The sequence below is a fragment of the Artemia sp. Qi Xiang Cuo genome, chromosome 20, assembly GCF_049724085.1.
Source record: "Artemia sp. Qi Xiang Cuo chromosome 20, ASM4972408v1, whole genome shotgun sequence".
In the NCBI taxonomy this organism is placed as follows: Eukaryota; Metazoa; Arthropoda; class Branchiopoda; order Anostraca; family Artemiidae; genus Artemia; species Artemia sp. Qi Xiang Cuo.
The window spans coordinates 11042141-11064187 of record NC_142813.1 but is presented as its reverse complement, the minus strand read 5'-3'; the positions used below and the strand labels follow the sequence as shown (position 1 = coordinate 11064187).

The window sequence follows — 22047 nt, the reverse complement described above, 5'->3', positions numbered from 1 at the left end:
ATTGTTGCCAACCAATTATAAAAAATATACTGCAAAACGTGGCAGAATCCCTATTTTCCGATTTTAAATTCTCATTTTGGGAAACGCTGATTAAAAAATATTCCTCCAAATTTACTTTTCTCGCCGAAAAGTCATTAATAGCTTAGAATAAGCTAGAAAGAGCTAAAATTTATTCTAGATGAGGAGGGAGGAGGGTTAGAGCAAGCTTTATTTTCACAGCATTTCAAGGAATTTTTTTTTTTTATTTTAAAAGAATTTTTTAACCGCACGGGATGTAAAGCACCACTTCCCTCCACGATATTATTACCCCTGTTTTATTTATTGGGATTTCTTTTTAAGTCCTGGGTCCATCATTAGCTTATTGTGTCATTCTGACGTTAAAAATTTAACTTAGAATATTAGGCTATAGAAACTTATAACTATTTACTAAGACCTTTTACATTGCTTGTAGCTATAACTAGAAGTGAGAGAATCTACGTACGTTTTCGGTTTGTTGAATGGGTAAGGTCCAGGGTTAGGGGGCGTATATGGATCAACATTTATTATTTTTGGCCCTCGGGTTGAACAGTCCGGATTCCTCCGCTTCTCAAGTACCTCTTCAAATGTCAACCTGTAATATAACAAAGAACGCGTAAGGAAATAATTGAAGGATTATTCTCAGTATTTTTGGCGGAACTGAAAATAAAATAATTTTCAAAAATACCTTTAAACTAAAAATATTTAAGGGAAACAAGAATTTATTGGGAGGATGTAAAGAGGGAGGCTTTGAATAAACTGGGATTAAGGAGCAGTGTGCGCAGCCGTGTTGACCTTAGGCGACTTGGTGCTGCAGTGAGTTAGTAGTAGTAGCAGTTTGAAGTAAATAATAAATACTTTCCGAAATTAACGGTAACTTCATATAATGATTGTAAGTTGTCTTTTTTCTTTTTTAAAAACTTTCCTATATTCTTCGATGTAGAGAGAACATTCCTCTTCTAAGATATGTCTAAAGGAAGACCCTCCCCTCACCCTAGGAAAATCTGGAACATCCTTAGCTCAAGAGATTTCCTTTTCGTAATTGTGGACTACCTCCTAAATTCCTCCTAAATCCCTTGAAATTTTGTCTTTCGCACTCGTAACATTCTTAACACAAAACGACGTACTTTTTGTAAAATACCAGCTTAGTAACATTTTCAAGAAACCATCAAAAAAATCTAGAAAAATTTTCAAAAAAATTTAGTTTGTCTTGACATTTCCACAGTCTTATTCTTTAAAAGTTAAACATATTAACTTTTAACGTATTTGTAATGCATTAATATAGAGCTATTATTATAGTTAATATTAAAAAAGGTAATATAGTACATTAACTGTTACCGCCAGTACCAGTCACCGGCGGGTAAAACATGGCTATGACTTTAAAGATAGTTTGCCCAAAAATCTACTACAATTCGAGAAGTACAATATTAATAGTAATAATAAATTTATTATAAACTAAATAAGGCCATACAACATGTTATTCGATATTATACATCACTTGAAAATAACATTTTAATCTTCCTTCTTTTCCCCGAAAAACAACAGAAAGTAGACGTGCGTTACCTAGGCAGGGGCGGATCCAGGATTTTTTTTTAGCGGGGGGAAAATAGGTTGATCCAATAAACTTGCGTTAGGAGCAAGTTTAATTAACGCAAACTTGAGTTAATTAAGTAAATGACACTACTTTAGACTACGCCAGGGGGGGGCACCCCCTCTGGATCCGCCACTGTGCCTAGGCAAGGTGAAGTACTGCAACAACTCTTTGTCAACTATTTCAACAAAAATTTTGCGGGAGCAACACTTTGGTCAGGAATTCGAGGAAGGAATTTTAAAATATTATATTGGATATGCAGCCAGTTGAACTTTAACTTTAATTCCATACGACACAGTTTTTGGGATTTTAAAATATTATATCGACTTTGCAACCAGTTGATTTTAACTTTAATGCAATACGACGCAGTTTTTGGGATTTTAAAATATTATATCGACTTTGCAACCAGTTGATTTTAACTTTAATACAATACGACGCAGTTTTTGGGATTTTAAAATACTATATCGACTTTGCAACCAGTTGATTTTAACTTTAATGCAATACGATGCAGTTTTTGGGATTTTAAAATATTATATCGACTTTGCAACCAGTTGATTTTAACTTTAATGCAATATGACGCAGTTTTTGGGATTTTAAAATAATATATTGAATTTGCAGCCAGTTGAACTTTAACTTTAACTTTAATGCCATACGACACAGTTTTTGGGATTTTAAAATATTATATCGACTTTGCAACCAGTTGATTTTAACTTTAATGCAATACGACGCAGTTTTTGGGATTTTAAAATATTATATTGAATTTGCAGCCAGTTGAACTTTAACTTTAACTTTAATGCCATACGAGACAGTGTTTGGGATTTTAAAATATTATACTGAGTTTGCAGCCAGTTGAACCTAACTTGAATGCCATAAGACACAGTGTTTGGGATTTTAAAGTAGTATATTGAGTTTGCAGCCAGCTGAACTTTAGCTTTAACGCCATACGACACAGTTTTAGGGATTTTAAGATATTATATTGAGTTTGCAGCCAGTTGAACTTTAATTCTAACGCCATACGACACAGTGTTTGGGATTTTGAAATATTATATTGAGTTTGCAGCCAGTTGAACTTTAATTCTAACGCCACACGACACAGTGTTTGGGATTTTGAAATATTATATTGAATTTGCATCCAGTTGAACTTTAACTTTAATGTCATACGACACAGTGTTTGGGATTTTGAAATATTATATTGAGTTTGCAGCCAGTTGAACTTTAACTTTAATGCCATACGACACAGTGTTGGAATTTTAAAATATTATATTGAGTTTACAGCCAGTTGAACTTTAACTTTAATGCCATACGACACAGTGTTTGGGATTTTGAAATATTATATTGAGTTTGCAGCCAGTTGAACTTTAATTCTAACGCCATACGACACAGTGTTTGGGATTTTACAATATTATATTGAGTTTTCAGCCAGTTGAACTTTAACTTTAACTTAAATGCCATACGACAAAGTGTTTGGGATTTTAAAATATTATATTGAGTTTGCAGCCAGTTGAACTTTAACTTTAATGCAATACGACACAGTGTTTGGAATTTTAAAATATTATATTGAGTTTTCAGCCAGTTGAACTTTAACTTTAATGCCATATGACACAGTGTTTGGAATTTTAAAATATTATATTGAGTTTTCAACCAGCTGAACTTTAACTTTAGTGCCATACGACACAGTGTTTGGAATTTTAAAATTTTATATTGAGTTTCAGCTAGTTGAACTTTAACTTTAATGCCATACGACACAGTGTTTGGGATTTTAAAATATTATATTGAGTTTGCAGACAGTTGAACTTTAATTCTAACGCCATACGACACAGTGTTTGGGATTTTAAAATATCATATTGAGTTTGCATCCAGTTGAACTTTAACTTTAATGCCATACGACACAGTGTTTGGGATTTTGAAATAGTATATTGAGTTTGCAGCCAGTTGAACTTTAATTCTAACGCCATACGACACAGTGTTTGGGATTTTAAAATATCATATTGAGTTTGCATCCAGTTGAACTTTAACTTTAATGCCATACGACACAGTGTTTGGGATTTTGAAATATCATATTGAGTTTGCAGCCAGTTGAACTTTAATTCTAACGCCATACGACACAGTGTTTGGGATTTTAAAATATCATATTGAGTTTGCATCCAGTTGAACTTTAACTTTAATACCATACGACAGTGTTTGGGATTTTGAAATATTATATTGAGTTTGCAGCCAGTTGAACTTTAACTTTAATGCCATACGAAACAGTGTTTGGAATTTTAAAATATTATATTGAGTTTTCAGCCAGTTGAACTTTAACTTTAATGCCATACGACACAGTGTTTGGAATTTTAAAATATTATATTGAGTTTTCAGCCAGTTGAACTTTAACTTTAACTTAAATGCCATACGACACAGCGTTTGGGATTTAAAATACTATATTGAGTTTGCAGCCAGTTGAATTTTAACTTAGTGCCATACGACACAGTGTTTGGGACTTTAAATATAATATTGAGTTTGCAGCCAGTTGAACTTTAACTTTAACTTAAATGCCATACGACACAGTGTTTGGGATTTAAAATACTATAATGAGTTTGCAGCCAGTTGATCTTTAACTTTAATGCCATAGGACACAGTGTTTGGGATTTTAAAATATTATATTGAGTTTGCAGACAATTGACCTTTAACTTTAACGATATGAGACTCAGTGTTTGAGATTTTAAATATAATATTGAGTTTGCAGCCAGTTGAACTTTAACTTTAACTTAAATGCCATACGACACAGTGTTTGGGATTTAAAATACTATATTGAGTTTGCAGCCAGTTGATCTTTAACTTTAATGCCATAGGACACAGTGTTTGGGATTTTAAAATATTATATTGAGTTTGCAGACAGTTGAACTTTAACTTTAACGATATGACCCTCAGTGTTTGGGATTTTAAAAATTATATTGAGTTTGCAGACAATTGAACTCTAACTTTAATGCCATACAACATAGTGTTTGGGATTTTAAAATATCATTTTGAGTTTGCATCCAGTTGAACTTTAACTTTAATGCCATACGACACAGTGTTTGGGATTTTGAAATATTATATTGAGTTTGCAGCCAGTTGAACTTTAACTTTAATGCCATACGACACAGCGTTTGGAATTTTAAAATATTATATTGAGTTTTCAGCCAGTTGAACTTTAAATTTAACTTAAATGCCATACGACACAGTGTTTGGGATTTAAAATACTATGTTGAGTTTGCAGCCATTTGAACTTTAACTTAGTGCCATACGACACAGTGTTTGGGATTTTAAATATAATATTGAGTTTGCAGCCAGTTGAACTTTAACTTTAATGCCATAGGAAACAGTGTTTGGGATTTTAAAATACTATATTGGGTTTGCATCCAGTTGAACTTTAACTTATATGACACAGTGTTTGGGATTTTGAAATATTATATTGAGTTTGCAGCCAGTTGAACTTTAACTTTAATACAATACGACACAGTGTTTGGGACTTAAAAATAGTATATTGAGTTTGCAGTCAGTTGGACTCTATACAAGTTGATCTCATACTTTACCTCTATACAATGCCATGCGAAACAGTGTTCGATAATATACATCACAATACAAATAGCATAAGAAATAACTTTAACGCCGTACGACACAATGTATATTTTGCGACACAGTTAGTGAATATTTTGTATCATATTAAGTATGTATTATTTTTTACGGAATTTTTAATATCGTCCTGATTTTTTTGCGTCATGAAAACAATAATTTATTCCATGTCAAGGTCGGTATCTTTCAGATAAAACGCTCAAAACAGTACGAGGCTGCTAAATAAAACTGGCTGCAAACTCAATGTAATATTTTAAAATCCCAAACACTCATCGATGAGGCATGTCGCTGAGTCGAAGAGTGAAGTGGAAGCTATGCTTTGCAGGGTTGCCAACTGGATATACTTTATGTTGAAAGGACACATTTTTATGTACCGGCAAAAAATTGACACATTTTTGAGATTTGGGACATAAAAAGTTCAAAAAAGGGACACATTTTGTAAATTTATTACATGAAACGAAAATTTCCCAACTGGGTATGTATTTTGGTATAAAAAAATGTTTTCGCCAAAGTAACGCTTTTTATCACTTTTTTTTCTGAACATCCAGGTCCTGTCAGAAAAGGGTTTGCTGTAAGTAAAGGGTTTTCACTGAAGTAAGGAATTTACATGTTTATATGAGTTTCGTGCTTCCACATTAAGTTATTTTGTATGAATGTTTTATATGGATTTTTTGCCGTTTCAATATATTTGATGTTAACTGGCCTCTTTGATAGAGGTTATCAAAGCACACTTTGGCCAATATTTTTTTTTTAATTTATTTTATCCAATAAAGGAGGAAGCCATAGGCTTGTCGCCTAAATAATATAACTAGTAAAAAAATAATCTCTATTTTTTGAATTTTCACGATCTACACATTTTAGGATAAAAATGACACAATTTTGGGCTCTCAGGGGTAACATTCATGGACCAAAAAGTTGGCAATCCTGTATGCTTGTAAGGAATCTTTCATGTTTAAAGTCTCAACATGCGTTTTGCTACAGAGCTTCCCAGCCTATAAAAAGGGTTGTTTGGCATACAAAAGCATCATTATCTATCCTTTTTTTTAAGCTGAAAAAAGTAAATCCGAGTTGAAAAAAAGTTTCAAATCAGATATTATTAGATTAAAAATAAAAAATCAAGATGATAAAAAGTAAGACAACGAAGTAATTTACAGCCAATGACTTCCGGAGGAATTGCCTACGGATTGTTCTGGGTACCCAGCTGACTGATCGTATTTCAAACAGTGGGCTGTATGAAAAGTGTGGTTCAATCCCGCTTTCTAGGGCTATCATGAGAGAAAAGTTGATATGGCTAGGATACGATTTGCGGAAGTAGGACGGCAGATTGCCAAAGATCTTCCTTGTCAGCCAACCGTCTAGGGCTAAATGAAAAGCAGGTCGTCCACAGTTCGGGTGGGAGGGTGTCGTAAAAAAAGATTTAAATGAAATGGGAACTTCCTGGGAGGGTGTAAAGAGGGAGGCTTTAAATAGATTGGGATGGAAACGGAGCGTGCGTAGCTGTGTTGGCATCAGGCGGCTTGGTGCTGCGGTGAGTTGTCAGTAATAGTAGTAGTGGTAATGCAACTAAGTTGTAAGTGGTAACAAAACTAAGAGCTAATGTTAAGTTTTTTTTGTTAGTATTATATGGAGATTTCGATGTTGTGTTGTTTTTGTGTGTGACTCATTCGATAATAATACTTATAAAAAAAAAAAATTCTGACCGGAATCTACAAAAAAAAAACTTCATGACGGTAGGTGTAGACATTTAGATTCATCTTGATAATTACCGATGAATGGTTCGATCGTTACATCAAATCGTCGCAATCTTCAGCAGGTTTCTTTAGTTTTCAGCTTACTGTTTGGTATACTTATGACCTTTACTTCGGGGTTACTAAAACCACATTGCAACAATGTTCATACAGAAGGAAGAATTTTCCAAATTCCCAGTGCGTACACTTTACAATGGCATCGATTTCTGGAACTTTGGTAGGCTGTAGGTCAAACTGTGTTTTATTTAAGCTTAGGTTATCATTATAAATCAACAAAGCTTTATTAATTTATTTTTTCATTTGCATTGAAAGCCTATTCCCACGGAAAAAAATAAATTACATAATAAATAATAATAATAAAAAAAAATGTACAAGCAAAAAAAAAATGCACAAATGTACAATAAAAAAACGTACAAGCACTGTCTCGATTAAGACATTGGGTAAGTGTTTTAATCAATCGGCACGCTAGCTCATACATTTCCAAAATAAATCTCTAGTTCTCCAAAATTATTCTGACATTCAATATATCTCAAATTCTTTCTTTTGATTAAATCACATGATACCAATATTACAAAGAGGTTATGGAATAATAAACATTTCGTGCAAAACAAGCATAAATTGAAATTTTGCAAATCTAAAAACTCTAAAAATACTGAAAAAGCAGCAATGGTGGTTCTGGCCTCTCTTCCGCCCGGGGCAAAGTCTTGACTAGCACCCTTTTCCTCCTACCACCCGCGAAATTTTCAGGCCAAATTTTAACAAAATTTTCGTTAGTAGTAAATTTTTCTTCAATTTATTATGTTTTTAATTTATTATTTAAATCATTATAAATTATTTCAATTATCATTATGTATTTTTTTAATTATGTTTATTTTATCAATTATTTTAATGTAGCAACTGCGCGCTCTACTTCATCTTAGTAAAATTAAAATTTCAAAAATTTTAAAATGATTATAACCATTAGATTATTTATTTGACATTTAACGCTCCTAAAATGTTTGCACCCGGGGCAAGTGTCCCCTCTGTCCCTCCCCTAAAACCGCCTCTGAACAGCAGTCTATATGACGAGAAACAAAAACTACCTGAAAGGTGGCCTTAAACCTTCGTTACTCTCCTTTCCAGTCCTTATTTCGTAGCCGGGAAAACTGGATTCCAGGTGCTTAAAGTTCAAAAATGTATCACAAAAATCAAGCTTTGGAATTTCATTTGGCATTCTGTAAAAAAAAAGACATTAGCCTGTTGTCGTGAGGCATCTCCCCCCCCCCCAACCAAAAATAATTAAAGAAAAGAGCCTAAATAAACAGAAATGATATATTGTATTCACAAAATTATCTTATTTCATATAAATAGTAATGTCGGTAACTCCCAGCCAATTACTATCTGGGAAAAAACACCTTAAAGTATACAACGGGTATATGACGAATCACCATAGAGCATACAGTTTTCTTAATTTTCTGTCTAATGTCTGAAGTCAAGCGAGGATTTCCAATTATAAAGGCTGCACACAGCCAGGTCTCATTAAATTGTGACGAAATTTCAAAATACAACCTCCATTTCAATGACAATGCAGTGGCAGTTGTGGACTCTCTTGCACCCGGGGCAAAATCTTGATTAGCCCCCCCCCCCATATGTCTGCCAAAATTTTCAGGCCAAATTTTAGCAAAATTCAATTTATCTAAATTTAATTTTTGTTCCTTTAGCCTCCGCAAAATTATTAATCTCATCCCAATTGCATGCTTCTAATTCTTCGTGTTCTAAACTCATTAACACTAAATTCATTTAGTCACACCTGGCCCATAGTCAATCTGAGGTATGTAAATATTAATAAGTTTACTAAACGACCGCTCATTACTGGACACCGACAGTGAAATTGCTAATAGTATTTGATACACAACTCTAACGTTTGCGAAGACCCTTTCAGATCCAAATTGCACAATTAATTCTAATATATCTATAGGTTTCTTTAAGGAAATGTATCGGTATTGAATTATTTTTTTCATACCTTGGAGTTCGTGGAATAACTGAATGGGATCTAAATTCCCGTAATGTTTTTTACCTCGTTTGAGTCAATTCGCTTTGATATTGTCAACATCGAAATATATCTTGAAATAACTCTTCTGTATTAAGCAAAAATTATGGATTTAATTTGCTTATATTTATTGCTAACTGCACCCCTTACTGTAAAGGTACTTGTATGACATACCCCCCTACCTAATATTCTTCTGATATGTTTCTCTGACCCTCAATCCTAATGAAATGTACCAAAGTAAGATAAAATATAATACTTCATTAACAAATTTGGGTTATATATTTGCACGGGTGAGGGTAAAGTACAGCGGGTCTGCACGCAAAAAGTTATACATTTCCCATCTATTCTGTCACTTCTCTTTGTCTTGTCTCATGTTAAGCTGAAAGAAACTAAGGAAAAAAACGGTTCTATAATGCGTCAATGAAACTTGAGTGGTAGGGGGTTCATTATACAAGTACCAAATTACAAAATGATTATAAGCGTTAGATTATTTATTTAAAATATTGCGCCCCTCAAATTTCTGCACCCTGGGCAAGCCATCCTCTGTCTCTCCCCTAAAACTGCCTCTGCGACAAGGGCCATCGCCTCAAGAGCTGGCTGAATCTCACCGACACTTTCATTTTTAGTCTGTGATGCAGAGGTCTGTGTCTTTCAGGAGGTGGCGCACGGCTGCTGCAGTTGGCTTGCGAGTGGTTTCTAGGGAAAACAATGATGCTAATTCCGAATATCGGAGCGCACGGGCACGCAATCGAATAAAACAGCTCGTTTTTGCCTATAAGCCCGAAATTGGCCTATGAGGACATTATTGCACAGTTTGTTTTCCGAATCTATCAGAAATTCAGATGTAACGTGTTTTTTATTAAAAAAAGGAAAGGAATTTACCTCCAACGTAATTAATTATTTAACAATTTACGATTAAAATATTTATTCTTAATAATTAATCAATATAATACTAATTTACAAAACTAATTATTAATATAAATAATTAACGTTGAACTAAGGAACAATTTTATTCCCGGACAGGTTTGTTAATGCTCATTTTGAATGCTTACAAGGACTTTATTAAAGTCCTTCATTAAAGTCCTTATTAAAGTCCATCACTTTTTAAGCATTGATTATCTGGCTCATTATCTTCTCCTTTTTCTTAAAAATGCATTTTGACTTTGAAACCGAAGTAATCGTAGTGCCAATCGAAGTGCCAATCGAAGTGCCAATCGTAGAAAAGAAAATTCATAGTCAAAATAAGGTTTTCATTTATTTTGTTTTTATATTTTGGTTTATAGGACACATGACATTAGGTGGTATAGAATTTATTTAATCAGACAGTAAGGATGAGGTAAATAGGCAGGGATTATAGAGCTCATGATTAATAAGGAAGCTGCAAAGTCTCATTTCGGCTGGGAAGGTATTAGCAATAAAGTGCTAGTTGTTCATTTTACGACAAAAAAAATGCAAAATATCAGTCAGAGTAGTATATGCTCCTGTAGAACCGACAAATAGAGATAGTAGCGTATCAGATGAATTTAATTACAGCTACAAGGACAAATAGACAGGATCATAGGCAGAAATATGGTATTTCTCTTAGGGCTTTTAAAGCATAGGTTGGTAGAAATATGGAAAGATGGTATCCGTATCCTAACCTAAGTAATTTCGGTGTAGGAAAAAGAATCAGCAACGGTTATAAACCACGGTAATTTTGTAGGCATAACAGTCTTGTAATAGCCAATACAGTGCATGGTCATAAAATGGCCCATAAGCTAAAACAGCTCTCAAATGATGGTAAGATGGTAGGCCTTATTGATTATGTTATTGTAAACCAAAGACTGGCAGGATCGATGTAAGATACAAGAGTATACGTTATTGATATTAAAAGTAAATATCACCATTTAGTAGTGTCTGGGGTCAATCAGAAGCTGAAATCCAAGAAGGGTGACTACCTTCTGGGAAGTTATGATGTTGGTAGACTCCAGGATGTGAATTTGATAGAGACCTTCCAGGAACCGTTGAATATTAAAATGGAGAGTTTAAGATTAGACAATATAGAAGATGAATCGAATAATTTTAGGAAAATAGTTTGCGAAGTAGCACATGGTGTCTTAGGGAGTGAAGCTAGAAACGCAGCTACGCATATTAACGGAAATGCTTTTTGTTTAGTCGAGAAGAGAAGGGTCTTGTACAAGAAGTATTTGAGTGATAGATAATATGAAAATAAAGGAATGTACGGAAGATGGAGAAGGCAATGACATATGAATTAAGGAGGTGTGAAGTGGAGATTATAGATAAAATTACTGAATATTTAGAAATGCAGCCAGGCGGCTTAATAGTAAAATATTGTATTGGCATTTTAAAAAATTGAGCGGGAATGGTCAATCTGGATTTGTCTTAGCTAAAGATATGAATGGGACCATAATTGACGATAAGAAAAGAGTTAAAGAGATATTGGCAGAGCATTGTATCCTTGAGCCCCCAAAAGCCTGCTTACAAACGGATATTTCTGGGGGGGGGGGGGGGGTAAAACAAAAAAAAATTAAAAAAATGGATCAAAAATTATTTTAAAAAAAAGTATTTTTGTTACGTTTTTACAAGTCTGACAAACATTTCGGGGCGGGGGTTCAATACAGGCTAAACCGTGATACCGAATTTTTACTCTTAGATTAATAATTGAGAAATGCCTGAGTAATCAGATTATTCCTTAGCTTTATAGATTATCAGCAAGCGTTTGATTCAGCCAATCGAAGAGCTTTAGGGAGGTCCTATCATTAAATGGTATACCAGAAAAATAAATTAAAGTGATTATTAATGCTATGTACGAAAATAATATTGCTTCGATAAAGGCAGGAAATGAGGTTAGTAGCTGGTTTCGTATTGAATCAGAAGTTGAGCAGAGTTGCGTTCTATCCCCATTTATATGTATCGTATTGATGAACTTCGTCTTAAGAAACACAGCTCAGAGCTGAGAGCTTTTAGAGCTCAGGGTGCAAGAATAGGCCTGAAAATAAATGTTAAGAAGACTAAGTCGTTTAGACTGGGAATCAGTGAAGGTGAAGAGGTAATGGTGGGCTGAGAGAAGATCGATCAAGTGAATAGCTTTGTTTCCTTAGGTAGTAAGTAAGTAAGTATAACGGCACTTAAGGTCCGAACCGGCGGTGCTGATCTCCATTTCGTGGCCCTTCAGCCAGGGAGTGCAATGAGGGGCTGGGGGCCAGCCATCCTGTACTTTCGCACACCCTTCCTGCTTACCTTCCCCAGATTTCTCGAGGTACCCATTTAGAGCTGGGTCGACTCAGGCTAAGCTTAAAGAGTCACACCGCTGACCCGCGTCCCAAACCCAAATAACTGGCCAAGCCAGGGATCGAACCCGTGCCCCTTGGACAAAGAATTCTCAACGCAGCGCACGTCCACTTAGCCAGGGTAGTATTATTAGTATAAATGGTAGATGCAGTGAAGATGTTAAAAGTAGAATAGCCAAGGGCCCATGATGTTTTTTCCAGTTGACAACGAGTTTGCAAGAATAGAAAGATAATTCTGCGAAGCAAAATTAGAATATTGAAAGCTACAGTGATGACACTGGTCAAGTATGGCTCTCAAACGTCGGTACTCCGAAAGGCCAGAGGAGGATTTTTACATGTTTTCCAGAGGAATTGTCTATAGATTGTTTTGGGTGCCCGTCATCTTAGGGACTGACCGAATATGAAATCATGAATTGTAAGAGAAATATGGCTCAAATCAGCTCTTTAGGGCCACAACGACAGAAAGGTTAAGATACCTAGGCCGCAGATGACGAATGGCAGACTGCCTAAAATTTTACTATTCTGGCATACATCTTGGGCGAAACTAAATGCATGTCCTCAGATAGGATGGGGAAAGGTCATAAGAAAGTATTTAAAGAAAACAGGAACTTCTTGGAAGGGGGCGAGACTGAGATTTAGAATTGATTGAGGGGTAAGAGGGGGATGTGCAGCTGTGTTGGCGTCAAGGGGCTTGGTTTTTTAGTGAGTTATCAGTACTAGTGGAAGGTGCCCGTCATGATACTGACACTATTTCAAACAGTAGACTGTATGAAAAAGTAGCTCTATCCCACTTTCACTACTACTTTCACCACTAGGACAGGTTCTGCGTTCTGTGGACCCACCATTCATCTACAACAAGCTAAAACACCAAATTTAAGCTAAAAGCAAAGAAAAACTAGCGCAAAGCAAAATGATTGACAACTTTGGGCTCTTAGTTACAACATACGATAAATAACATATAAACTTGAAAAGTTACAATTAAAATGAGTAAAATTAACAGTAATAAAAATAGTAACTTTGTACCAAGATGGTACCAAGTTTGTACCAAGGTACCAAGTTTGTACCAAGGTATCAACTCTGTACCAAGATGGTACAGACAGTGAGCTTGAAATCTGATTGTTTGAATTGGTTAAATGGGAGCTTACACAGCCATATATATCCTAGGCTACAATGAAAGAAAGGTTGAGATGGCTAGGGCACGTTCTGCGGATGAAGGATGACAGATTCCCGAAGACTGTCCTTTTCGGCCAACCGTCTAGGACTAAACGGAAAGTAGGTCGCCCCCGTCTGGGACGGGAGCACGTCATAAATAAAATTTAAAGGGAATGGGAACTTCCTGGGAGAGTGTAAAAAGGGAGGCTTTGAATAGATTGGGATGGAGGAGGAGCGTGCGTAGCTGTTTGGCCATAGGCGGATTGGTGCTACGGTGAGTTGTTAGTAGTAGTAGTAGTAATCAACGTATTGTTAATGTTCGAAATCTTATGGATGAAAAGCATTTTAAATTTAGCCAATTAGTTATGCTTTTCTATTTTCACGGTTCGACGTGGCAAAAATGAGAAAAATGTGGCACTTCCCTAAAAGCTCCATAATATGGAACAACCAAAGACAGGTCTTGGAAAATCGTGAACTTCAGGTATAAATAGACCTAAGATGGGTCCAAAAGCAATTTTTTTAAAAAATCTAATGTTCTTGATTCTTTATCAATGGGCTCTTAGCTCTGCTATGCCATAAATTAGTAATAAATCTGAAAACTTGTAGTAGCAAAATCATAAAATCGATAGTAATGCGATTAGTTATAACAATCTATAGTTGACAACTTTGGGCTCTTAGTTAAAATGCATAATAAATTAGAAATAAAGCTGAAAAATCATAGTGACAAATAATTAAAATAAACAGTAATCAAATTAGTTACAGTAATAAATGATGGTTAAGTTTGAGCTCTCAGCTACACTACACGACATATTAGTAATAAATCTAAAAGGAAAAGTGATAAACCAGTATATATGTCAATAATTATATATACTTAAATTACATTAATAACACTATTCTATATAATAATACTATATGATTAACAAATGAGTAATAATTAGACTAGCAGTGGTGATAAATAACTGACAGGCTGCCAATCATTTATCCCGAAGCTGCCAATGGCAGCTTCGGGATTTCAACTCCAACATATAATAACTTTGAACTAAAGCTGAGGAATTGCAGTTAAAATTAGTGGTTCTTAAGTTCATAATAAATTCGCATACTCAGCATAATGAGCAGCACCAGGATTGCCATATCCAAGAATTATATCGTGTAGCCAATCTGGAACGACACAATCTGTATTCATCAGATCTCGAATTGTCTCTAGAACGGCTTTGAAGTTGTTTTCTTTAGGTCTCCTCCTCATTACAATGTTGAATGTATCATATATGTCCTAAAATTATATTTCAATTAGGATTTCATTTTTAGTCACCTCGCTAGGTGATTCCTTGGCGATCCCAGGTGATTCCTAGTACCTGGTGTGCAACAACGCATTTCTGTGCATAAATGAATAAGCTTAGAATGAACCAGGTCAGTCCAACGAAGGTCACAAATTGTTCAACAAAATAAAATTAAAATGAAACTAATGAGCAACATTAAGGGGATTCGGCATCTTTGAATCATTTTGCGAGCCTCAGAATCTACTGATCGTCTCAAAGACAAAGGGCTCATTACCGCATTCTCACAGGGGACTATCCACCATTGAGAGCTAATGAGAATCTGAGGTTTGACCAGTGTTGCCAGGTTTTTAGCATAACGTATACCCCAAACAGGAGCAATTACTAGCTCAAAAGTAGCCCAAAACTAGTGAACGTTTTGGGGGATAGGGGGAGGGGGAACTTGAACTAAATCAAAACACACTATGTGCATTTAGTTGTCAAAAAAGTACAGGCAAACTAGAGTTTGTTCCCGAACAAATTGCAACAGAAATGATTTTTACACCATGTTGTAGAGAGAAAAAAGCTGAACAACATAGCTGAACAAATTATCTGATATACAATCGGTATATCAGATAACCTACACATAAGTATAGGTCAAAAGCAAAAAAGAGGTCTGTGAACGAACAAAAATAACAACCCCCTCCACGTATGCCGTCGTAACATTGACAAGTGCTTCACTGAAAACAAAAAACATATAAAAGCAAATTGTTCTTTACAAACTCGGTTCATTGCATGCATACCACGATCAAACAGTTCGTGGTAACGAACTGTAAGTAAGGAGCGAGCCAGCTCAGTGCGACCCAGCTCAGTAGTAACCTAAACTCTAAAAAACAAAATTTTGATACCAATAGGTACATCAAAATATTTAGATATTCATGCTAATTTCAAATATATAAGTTTCATCAAGTTTAGTCTTACCCATCAAAAGTTACGCGCCTGAGAAAAATTTCCGTATTTTCGAGAAAAGGGAGAAACAACCCCTAAAAGTCATAGAACTTTAATAAAAATCACATCATCAGATTCAGCGTATCAGAGAGCCCTACTATAGAAGTTTCAAGCTTCTATTTGCAAAAATGTGTAATTTTGTAATTTTCGCTAGAAGAAGGATCACTGAAGCGTCTTTATTTGTTTGTTTTTTTTTCCTAGGGGTGATCGTATCGATCCAATGGTCCTAGAGTATCATGAGAAGGCTCATTCGAACGGAAATTAAAATTTCTAGTGCCCTTTAAAAGTGACAAAAAATGGAGGGCAGCTTGGCCCCCTCCCACGCTCATTTTTTTTCACAAAGTCACCCAATCAAAAATTCGAGATAGCCATTTTGTTCAGCATATTCGAAAATCTAATAAATATGTCTTTGAAGATGACTTAATCCCCCAGAGTTCCCGGGGGAAGGGCTGCAAGCATGGGCGTAGGCAGCATCTTGCGTAGAGGGGGGCAGCCCCTTCTGTGATGAAGAGGGGATGGATCTTACTAATACTTCCCGAGGTCCTTTGAATATAGGTCTTTAGAAACTAGTCATTCTATATTTCGCTAAAACTTGGCCTTTAACATTTTCCATGTTCTACTTTTCCTGTAACAGTATAATATAAGAGATCCACTATCCAACTTCCAATTTCCAGAAAACATAAACACCACAAAAGCGATTTGACACAAATCACATTATGGTTAGATAATAGCTTCTTCTAAGAATTCAATTCAAAAGTTTACAGTTGGGCAAAATTAAATATCAAAATTGGTATAGGGGAGACCGGCCCACGTTTAGCCAAAGCAAACAGTTTCAATATAAGAACCTATGGAGCTTCTGGTGGATTTTAAAAGCTCTGACAGATGGCAGTGTATGTTTTTAAAAATGTCTGACCTTAATTAATACTTTTACCAAAAATATCAGATTGGATCAGGTTCTAAGGTGATTAACTCTTGAATTTTGTTCAATTTTGCCTGAAAGTCTACGCCTAATCACGAATACTAGAAAACTCGCGTTGTAAACTCACATTGTATTCTCTTATTATTTGCCTGTTTTTGGCAGCTTCCGAGACGTGCCATCTTCACCAGCTTGCTGTTAGTATTTTTTCATCCTGCGGGATAGCGAACTCCCATGTTCGGCCACAATACCTGGGGTAAATTCAGCATGCCGTACCATGGTGTCCAAAAGTGGGCTATGCTTGTAAAAGCTGTGTAAACAGCATATTTAAAGGTTGAAGGCAAGCTTAAAACCCAAAACTGTGTTAATTCTGGCGTTGTTTAATCCTGTCAGAACAGTAGGTGAACTGAAGTTCCATTTTTTCCTGTTAAATTTCATTAAAGATAAAATGCTTAAAAGTAAAACAGAAGAGAAAAGAAAGAAAGATGGCTGTGATCCAGAAGAAAATAAAACAGCAATTTTTTCTGTCTTACTCTACAAGAAGTCAGTTGGATTCTCTAGAAGTGCCATGGCTGTCCCTAGAGGAACGCTGCAAGACTACATAAAAAAAGTTGAGAAGCTGAATATCCCTCTAAAAAGTCTGGACCTAAGTTTCCATACACCCTGTTACAACACATGATAAATATTTACAGAAGAACAAGAAAAAGGACTAAAAACTTGCTTGAAAACGACAGCTGATATGCTTTCGACTGTATTTCCCTAAAAGCGTGTAAATTTGCATACACTTATGCCATTATTAAGAGTATAAGAGTACCGGATAACGGAACTGCAAAGGCAGTGGAGACAGTGGAGGAATTACAGGTAAAGATTGGTACCGTGGTTTTATGGATTGCCTTAAAACTCTACAGCAAAAACGCCAGAAAGTACCAGCCTATGACGGACAATTGCTTTCAACTGTCACAGTGTAGGAGCTTTCTTTAGCAACCTGGCGCGAGGCCTATATAAACACATGTTCAGACCACAAGACATTTGAAATTTTGACGAATCAGGTCTGATAACATCCACAAGCCTGGAAAAATCATTGCACAGGGAGGCGAGAAGTAAGTAGGGAAGGTCACGCCAGCAGAAAGAGGTCAGTTGACCACGATTTGTGCTGGTTTTAATGCGTTGGGAACACAGTCCTTCCTCTACTTATTTCCCCACAGAAACAGTGTCCGGAAATTTTACTCAGGGGAGCTTTACCAGGAACCATCACGTTCAGCTCAGAAAATATTTCTGGCTGGATGACTGCCTATCATTCTGTGCTTCACTTGCAGCATTTTATCAGTCAAGTCAAACCCTCCAAACAGTCACCTGTACCTCTGAAATTAGAGCACTAGATCAGCCGATACACCTTCGAATTGCTTGATCTAGCTAAAAAATGATAGTGTTGTCCTTTTAACTGTCCTTCCCCACACTACTCACAAACTACAACCTCTAGAAATGAGTCATGGGGCGCCTTAAGGACTACTACAACCAGGAAGCCGCAAGTTGTATGACTGCCCACAAATGTAAAGCTATATCAGTGAATACATTGCTGAGCTGCTGGGGAAAGCATATCCAAAGGCTTTCACTCCTGAGAATATAGTCAGTGGAATCAGAGCAAGTGGTGTCTACCCCACAATTAGAAATGTTTTCAAGGATCATCAGTTCTTCTCGTCATATGTCTCAGACAGAATGCCTACCGCATCTAGTGAAACACTTACTAGGGAAGTTTCTATGCTCAGCGTAAGTCCTGTGCGACATTTAGACTCCTTCTTTAACATAGACCCTGAAACACATACAGTACAGGTTCTGTCTCTAAATGAGAAGAAAAGGCCAACAGATAATTCTTTACAAAGATCGTCTATGAAAAACACTTTCCAAAAGGCTAAATACAAAAAATGATGAGGAAAAAAAATATGAAAAAATGAAAGGTGCTCAAAGAAACCCCCATAAAACAATGTATTACTGCTAGAATAAAAGTTGTATATGCCAAAAAGTCCTAGTCCTGGAATGGAAGAAAGTCAGACAAGTGAAAAGACTAAAAAGCAAAAGGCGTGTCTCTGGCAACAAGATTTACAGTTAGAGTGACGATTCTGACGTAGATGATCCTGTATACAACAACTCTTGTTATACAACAACATCGAAGACGAGCCCCCAACCAGCAACTTCTAATTTGACACTGAGAAAGTCAAGGCTGGTGATTACATTCTGATTGAGCTGAAGAGCAAGAAAGGGAATTTTGTTCACAATGTTATCATTATCAAAAAGTAGCAACTGAAGAACTTAAGGTCCACTTTTGGAAGGAGACTGGAGCAAGAGACTTCGCGCTAACTGGGGAGGTGGAAAAATGGCGGAGTATTTCTAATTGTCTTTTTCAAGGATGGTATTGAATGAGTTACTTTTGCTTTGGCATGCTCAGCAGCTTCTTATCGCTTGAATCAACTCATAGAAAATTAAACAAGCCAAAACCAACCGATCGTGGGCCAGTCTCCTATCTATATATCGGACCGAAAATCAATATTGAAGATCGAAACGTAAATGTTGATATCGCAAACGATATTTGGAAATTTCTGTTTGTTTCCAGCTTTTTTAACCATCTACCAGGTAACATCCAACAAAAAATTCCAACATACGAAAAGTTTTTTTTTAATATCTAGCGTAAATTCGAAGTTCTAGGGAGGGGGGGGCAGCTGCCCTACCCTGCCCCCCCCCCCCCCCTTCCCTACGACCATGGCTGCAAGTTATGAACTTTGCCCACTGTTTACGTATAGTATTGGTTATTGGGAAGTATACAGACGTTTTCAGGAGTTTTTTTTTGGTTGGGGGAAGTCAGAGAAGGGGGTTACGGGGGAGGATCTTTCCATGGAGGATGTTTTCTTGGGAGAAGGGACATTTCTATGAAGGGGGCGCCGGATTTCCCAGCATTATTTCAAAAACGATAAGAAATTAAACATAAAAAACAAGTTTTTTCAACTGAAAGTAAGGAGCAACATTAAAACTTAAACTGAACAGAAATTATTACGCATATGAAGGGGTTCGTCCCCTAGTCATTACCTCGCTCTTTACGCTGAAGTTTTTTTTTGTGCTTTCAAAAGCGCTATCTATTCTAATTAACCGGCCTTTGTGATTCAAGGTGAGTGATTCGAACAAAATTCGAACGTTAGAGTAAAGAGCGAGGTATTGACGAGGGCGCGAAGTACCTAATATACGTAATAAAAACATACAAATATAGAAGTTCGTTACGTAGTCTAATTCATAAGTTACGTCAGAACAAAATTTCGAGAAAGCCTTTTAGCCAAAAAAAGTAAATTAATAGGCAAATTTTTGTTTTTATTATTCATGTACGGTGACCCAAAATCAAAGCTGCATTAATTCAAAAATACAGAAATTAAATAAAAAAAAAAAATTAACTGAAAGTAGGGAGTGACATTCAAACTTAAAACGAACAGAAATTATTCTGTACGGTATATGAAATTACTAATGTTTACACCATTGTTTACACGTTCTGATGCTCACTGTCTCGCATTTGCAGGTAATTCTCATTGCCGCTTATTCTTGAACCGCTTACTCCCTTGTTCTCGCTGTGACATATCTTTCAGCCACATATCTCTTTAATTTTCACTTTTGTTTTTGAGTAGTTTTAATTCTTCCTGTAGAGTTACTTCGGAACGCATATTTCTTTGTTCTTTACTTTTGTTGTAGATGCGTCGCAACAGTTGCCGACAGAAATATTCTGACCGTATATACTTGTACATCATCGCCTTTTGTTATTACTTTAAACATTTCTAATTTTCCCAAGACACCACTAAACCTATGAACATATAATATCCAGTTCATATAATTATCCAGTATGATCATTCTCTATCTCACCCATTATAAAAACCCGGACCGGGGTGCGAGTGCTCCGGAGAACGTTTTTGCAGATATAAACATAAGCGAAGTCAGATCTTTTCACGGGTAGACAAGTCAGACTGTGATCTAATCGGAAACAAGTGGAAACCCGCTATTACGAATAATGCACTTTGTTGGAAACAATCGGAAACAGACTAACCCGCATTCCCGCTAATGCAGAAATAAGTGGGAGGAGCTTTTTGTTCGCACCGAGAACGAAGACCAGAAATGAATTGCGATAAGCTTACTGGATAATTATATGAACTGTGGTGTACAGCTACAATTAAGCTAAATTACCTGTTCCTATTTCGTGTCTGACTCCAAGATCCTTCTCCGTGATTAAATTTTTCAAACTAACAAAATTCACCCTGCCTTCTTGGCTTATTTCGTTGTGATTCCAAAACATGTAGAATGCGAAGTTTCGTTACATTTTTCGATATCTTTTCATTCTGATTTCTTGCGTCTAGCATTCAATCATATGCTCAGAAAAAAGGTGTCAGGGTATTATGCGTATATATTATGTTTATTGGGACGGTAGAGTAGACGTTCTACATACTTTTATTTTCAAGGAATGTTGATGAAGATATGGGGTGGGGTACCCCAAATTAGAAGAGGATAACACAGTCAAGACATATTATATTTATATTGTGGTTCAAATCTACAAAGAAGGTAAATGAACAAATAGGTAAAATTTTCAAACATGATTTTTTTGGGTTTCAAACGAATTCAATTTCTGGCCCAAAAGCAGCGAGATTTAATACATAATAGCCCAAAAACCAGCTTCGCGGGTTTCTAGCAACTTGTCGCGCGAAGCTGAAAATTTTATAGCCCAATTGGCGGGAAATAGCCCAACCTGGCAACACTGGGTTTGACTATGAAATTTGATTAAAAATATAATGAAATTTTACGTCCCCTGTATCGGTAAGGTTTTCAAATAAAGCAGGTACCACCACAGAGAACTCCTAAAGGGGCCAAATTGTTCTAATGATATTTACTTTCAGCTGATTCTTAGCGTTTTCCTATAAGGTATGCTAGAACGTTTCTAGGGATATGCTTCTCCTCAACTTTAATAAAAAAAATTCTACTCCGTAACAAAATTCACAATTTCCAGTCAAGTTTCGTTAAAACCAAATATTCTATCTCCGGCATAAAACGAGAGAAGTTAAATGATTTTTCTAAGATTTCTGGGAAATTTGGTGTCCACTTTGAGTTTTCTGTCGTTTATTCGACATTAATAGTTTTTTAAGCTTGTAACTGTCATTTTCTAAAAAAGTATTACTTTATCTTTATCACTATGAATTCTCTAATCACCGTTTATCTAATTACTCTAATCTCATTTATCCATTCACTCTTATTTTCCAAGACATTGTGGAAGCAAGGTTTATTCTCACAACTGAGCCTCAATAAAGCTTTATCAATTAGGCTTATGGTCCCAATTAGACCTCGATTTAGGCTCCAGCAAAGCAGGTCTACCACTCAGGTCACCCAGTAAAATCAAGGCCCCACCAGGAGTTTAATTTAAAAACGAGTGGAACA

At 35.9% G+C, this 22047-nt stretch overlaps 1 protein-coding gene across 1 annotated transcript in view; it reads right to left on the bottom strand.

Moving 5' to 3' along the window:
* Nucleotides 1-22047, bottom strand: part of LOC148939861 (RNA helicase aquarius) — a 242439-nt gene that overhangs the window by 155592 nt on the left and 64800 nt on the right. Inside the window, exons 13-15 of the mRNA XM_089106313.1 lie at nt 14520-14689; nt 8031-8162; nt 482-610 (exon numbers count right to left, since the gene is read on the bottom strand). Coding sequence (XP_088962439.1) covers nt 482-610; nt 8031-8162; nt 14520-14689 — 431 coding nt within the window. The remainder of the gene's footprint in view (nt 1-481; nt 611-8030; nt 8163-14519; nt 14690-22047) is intronic.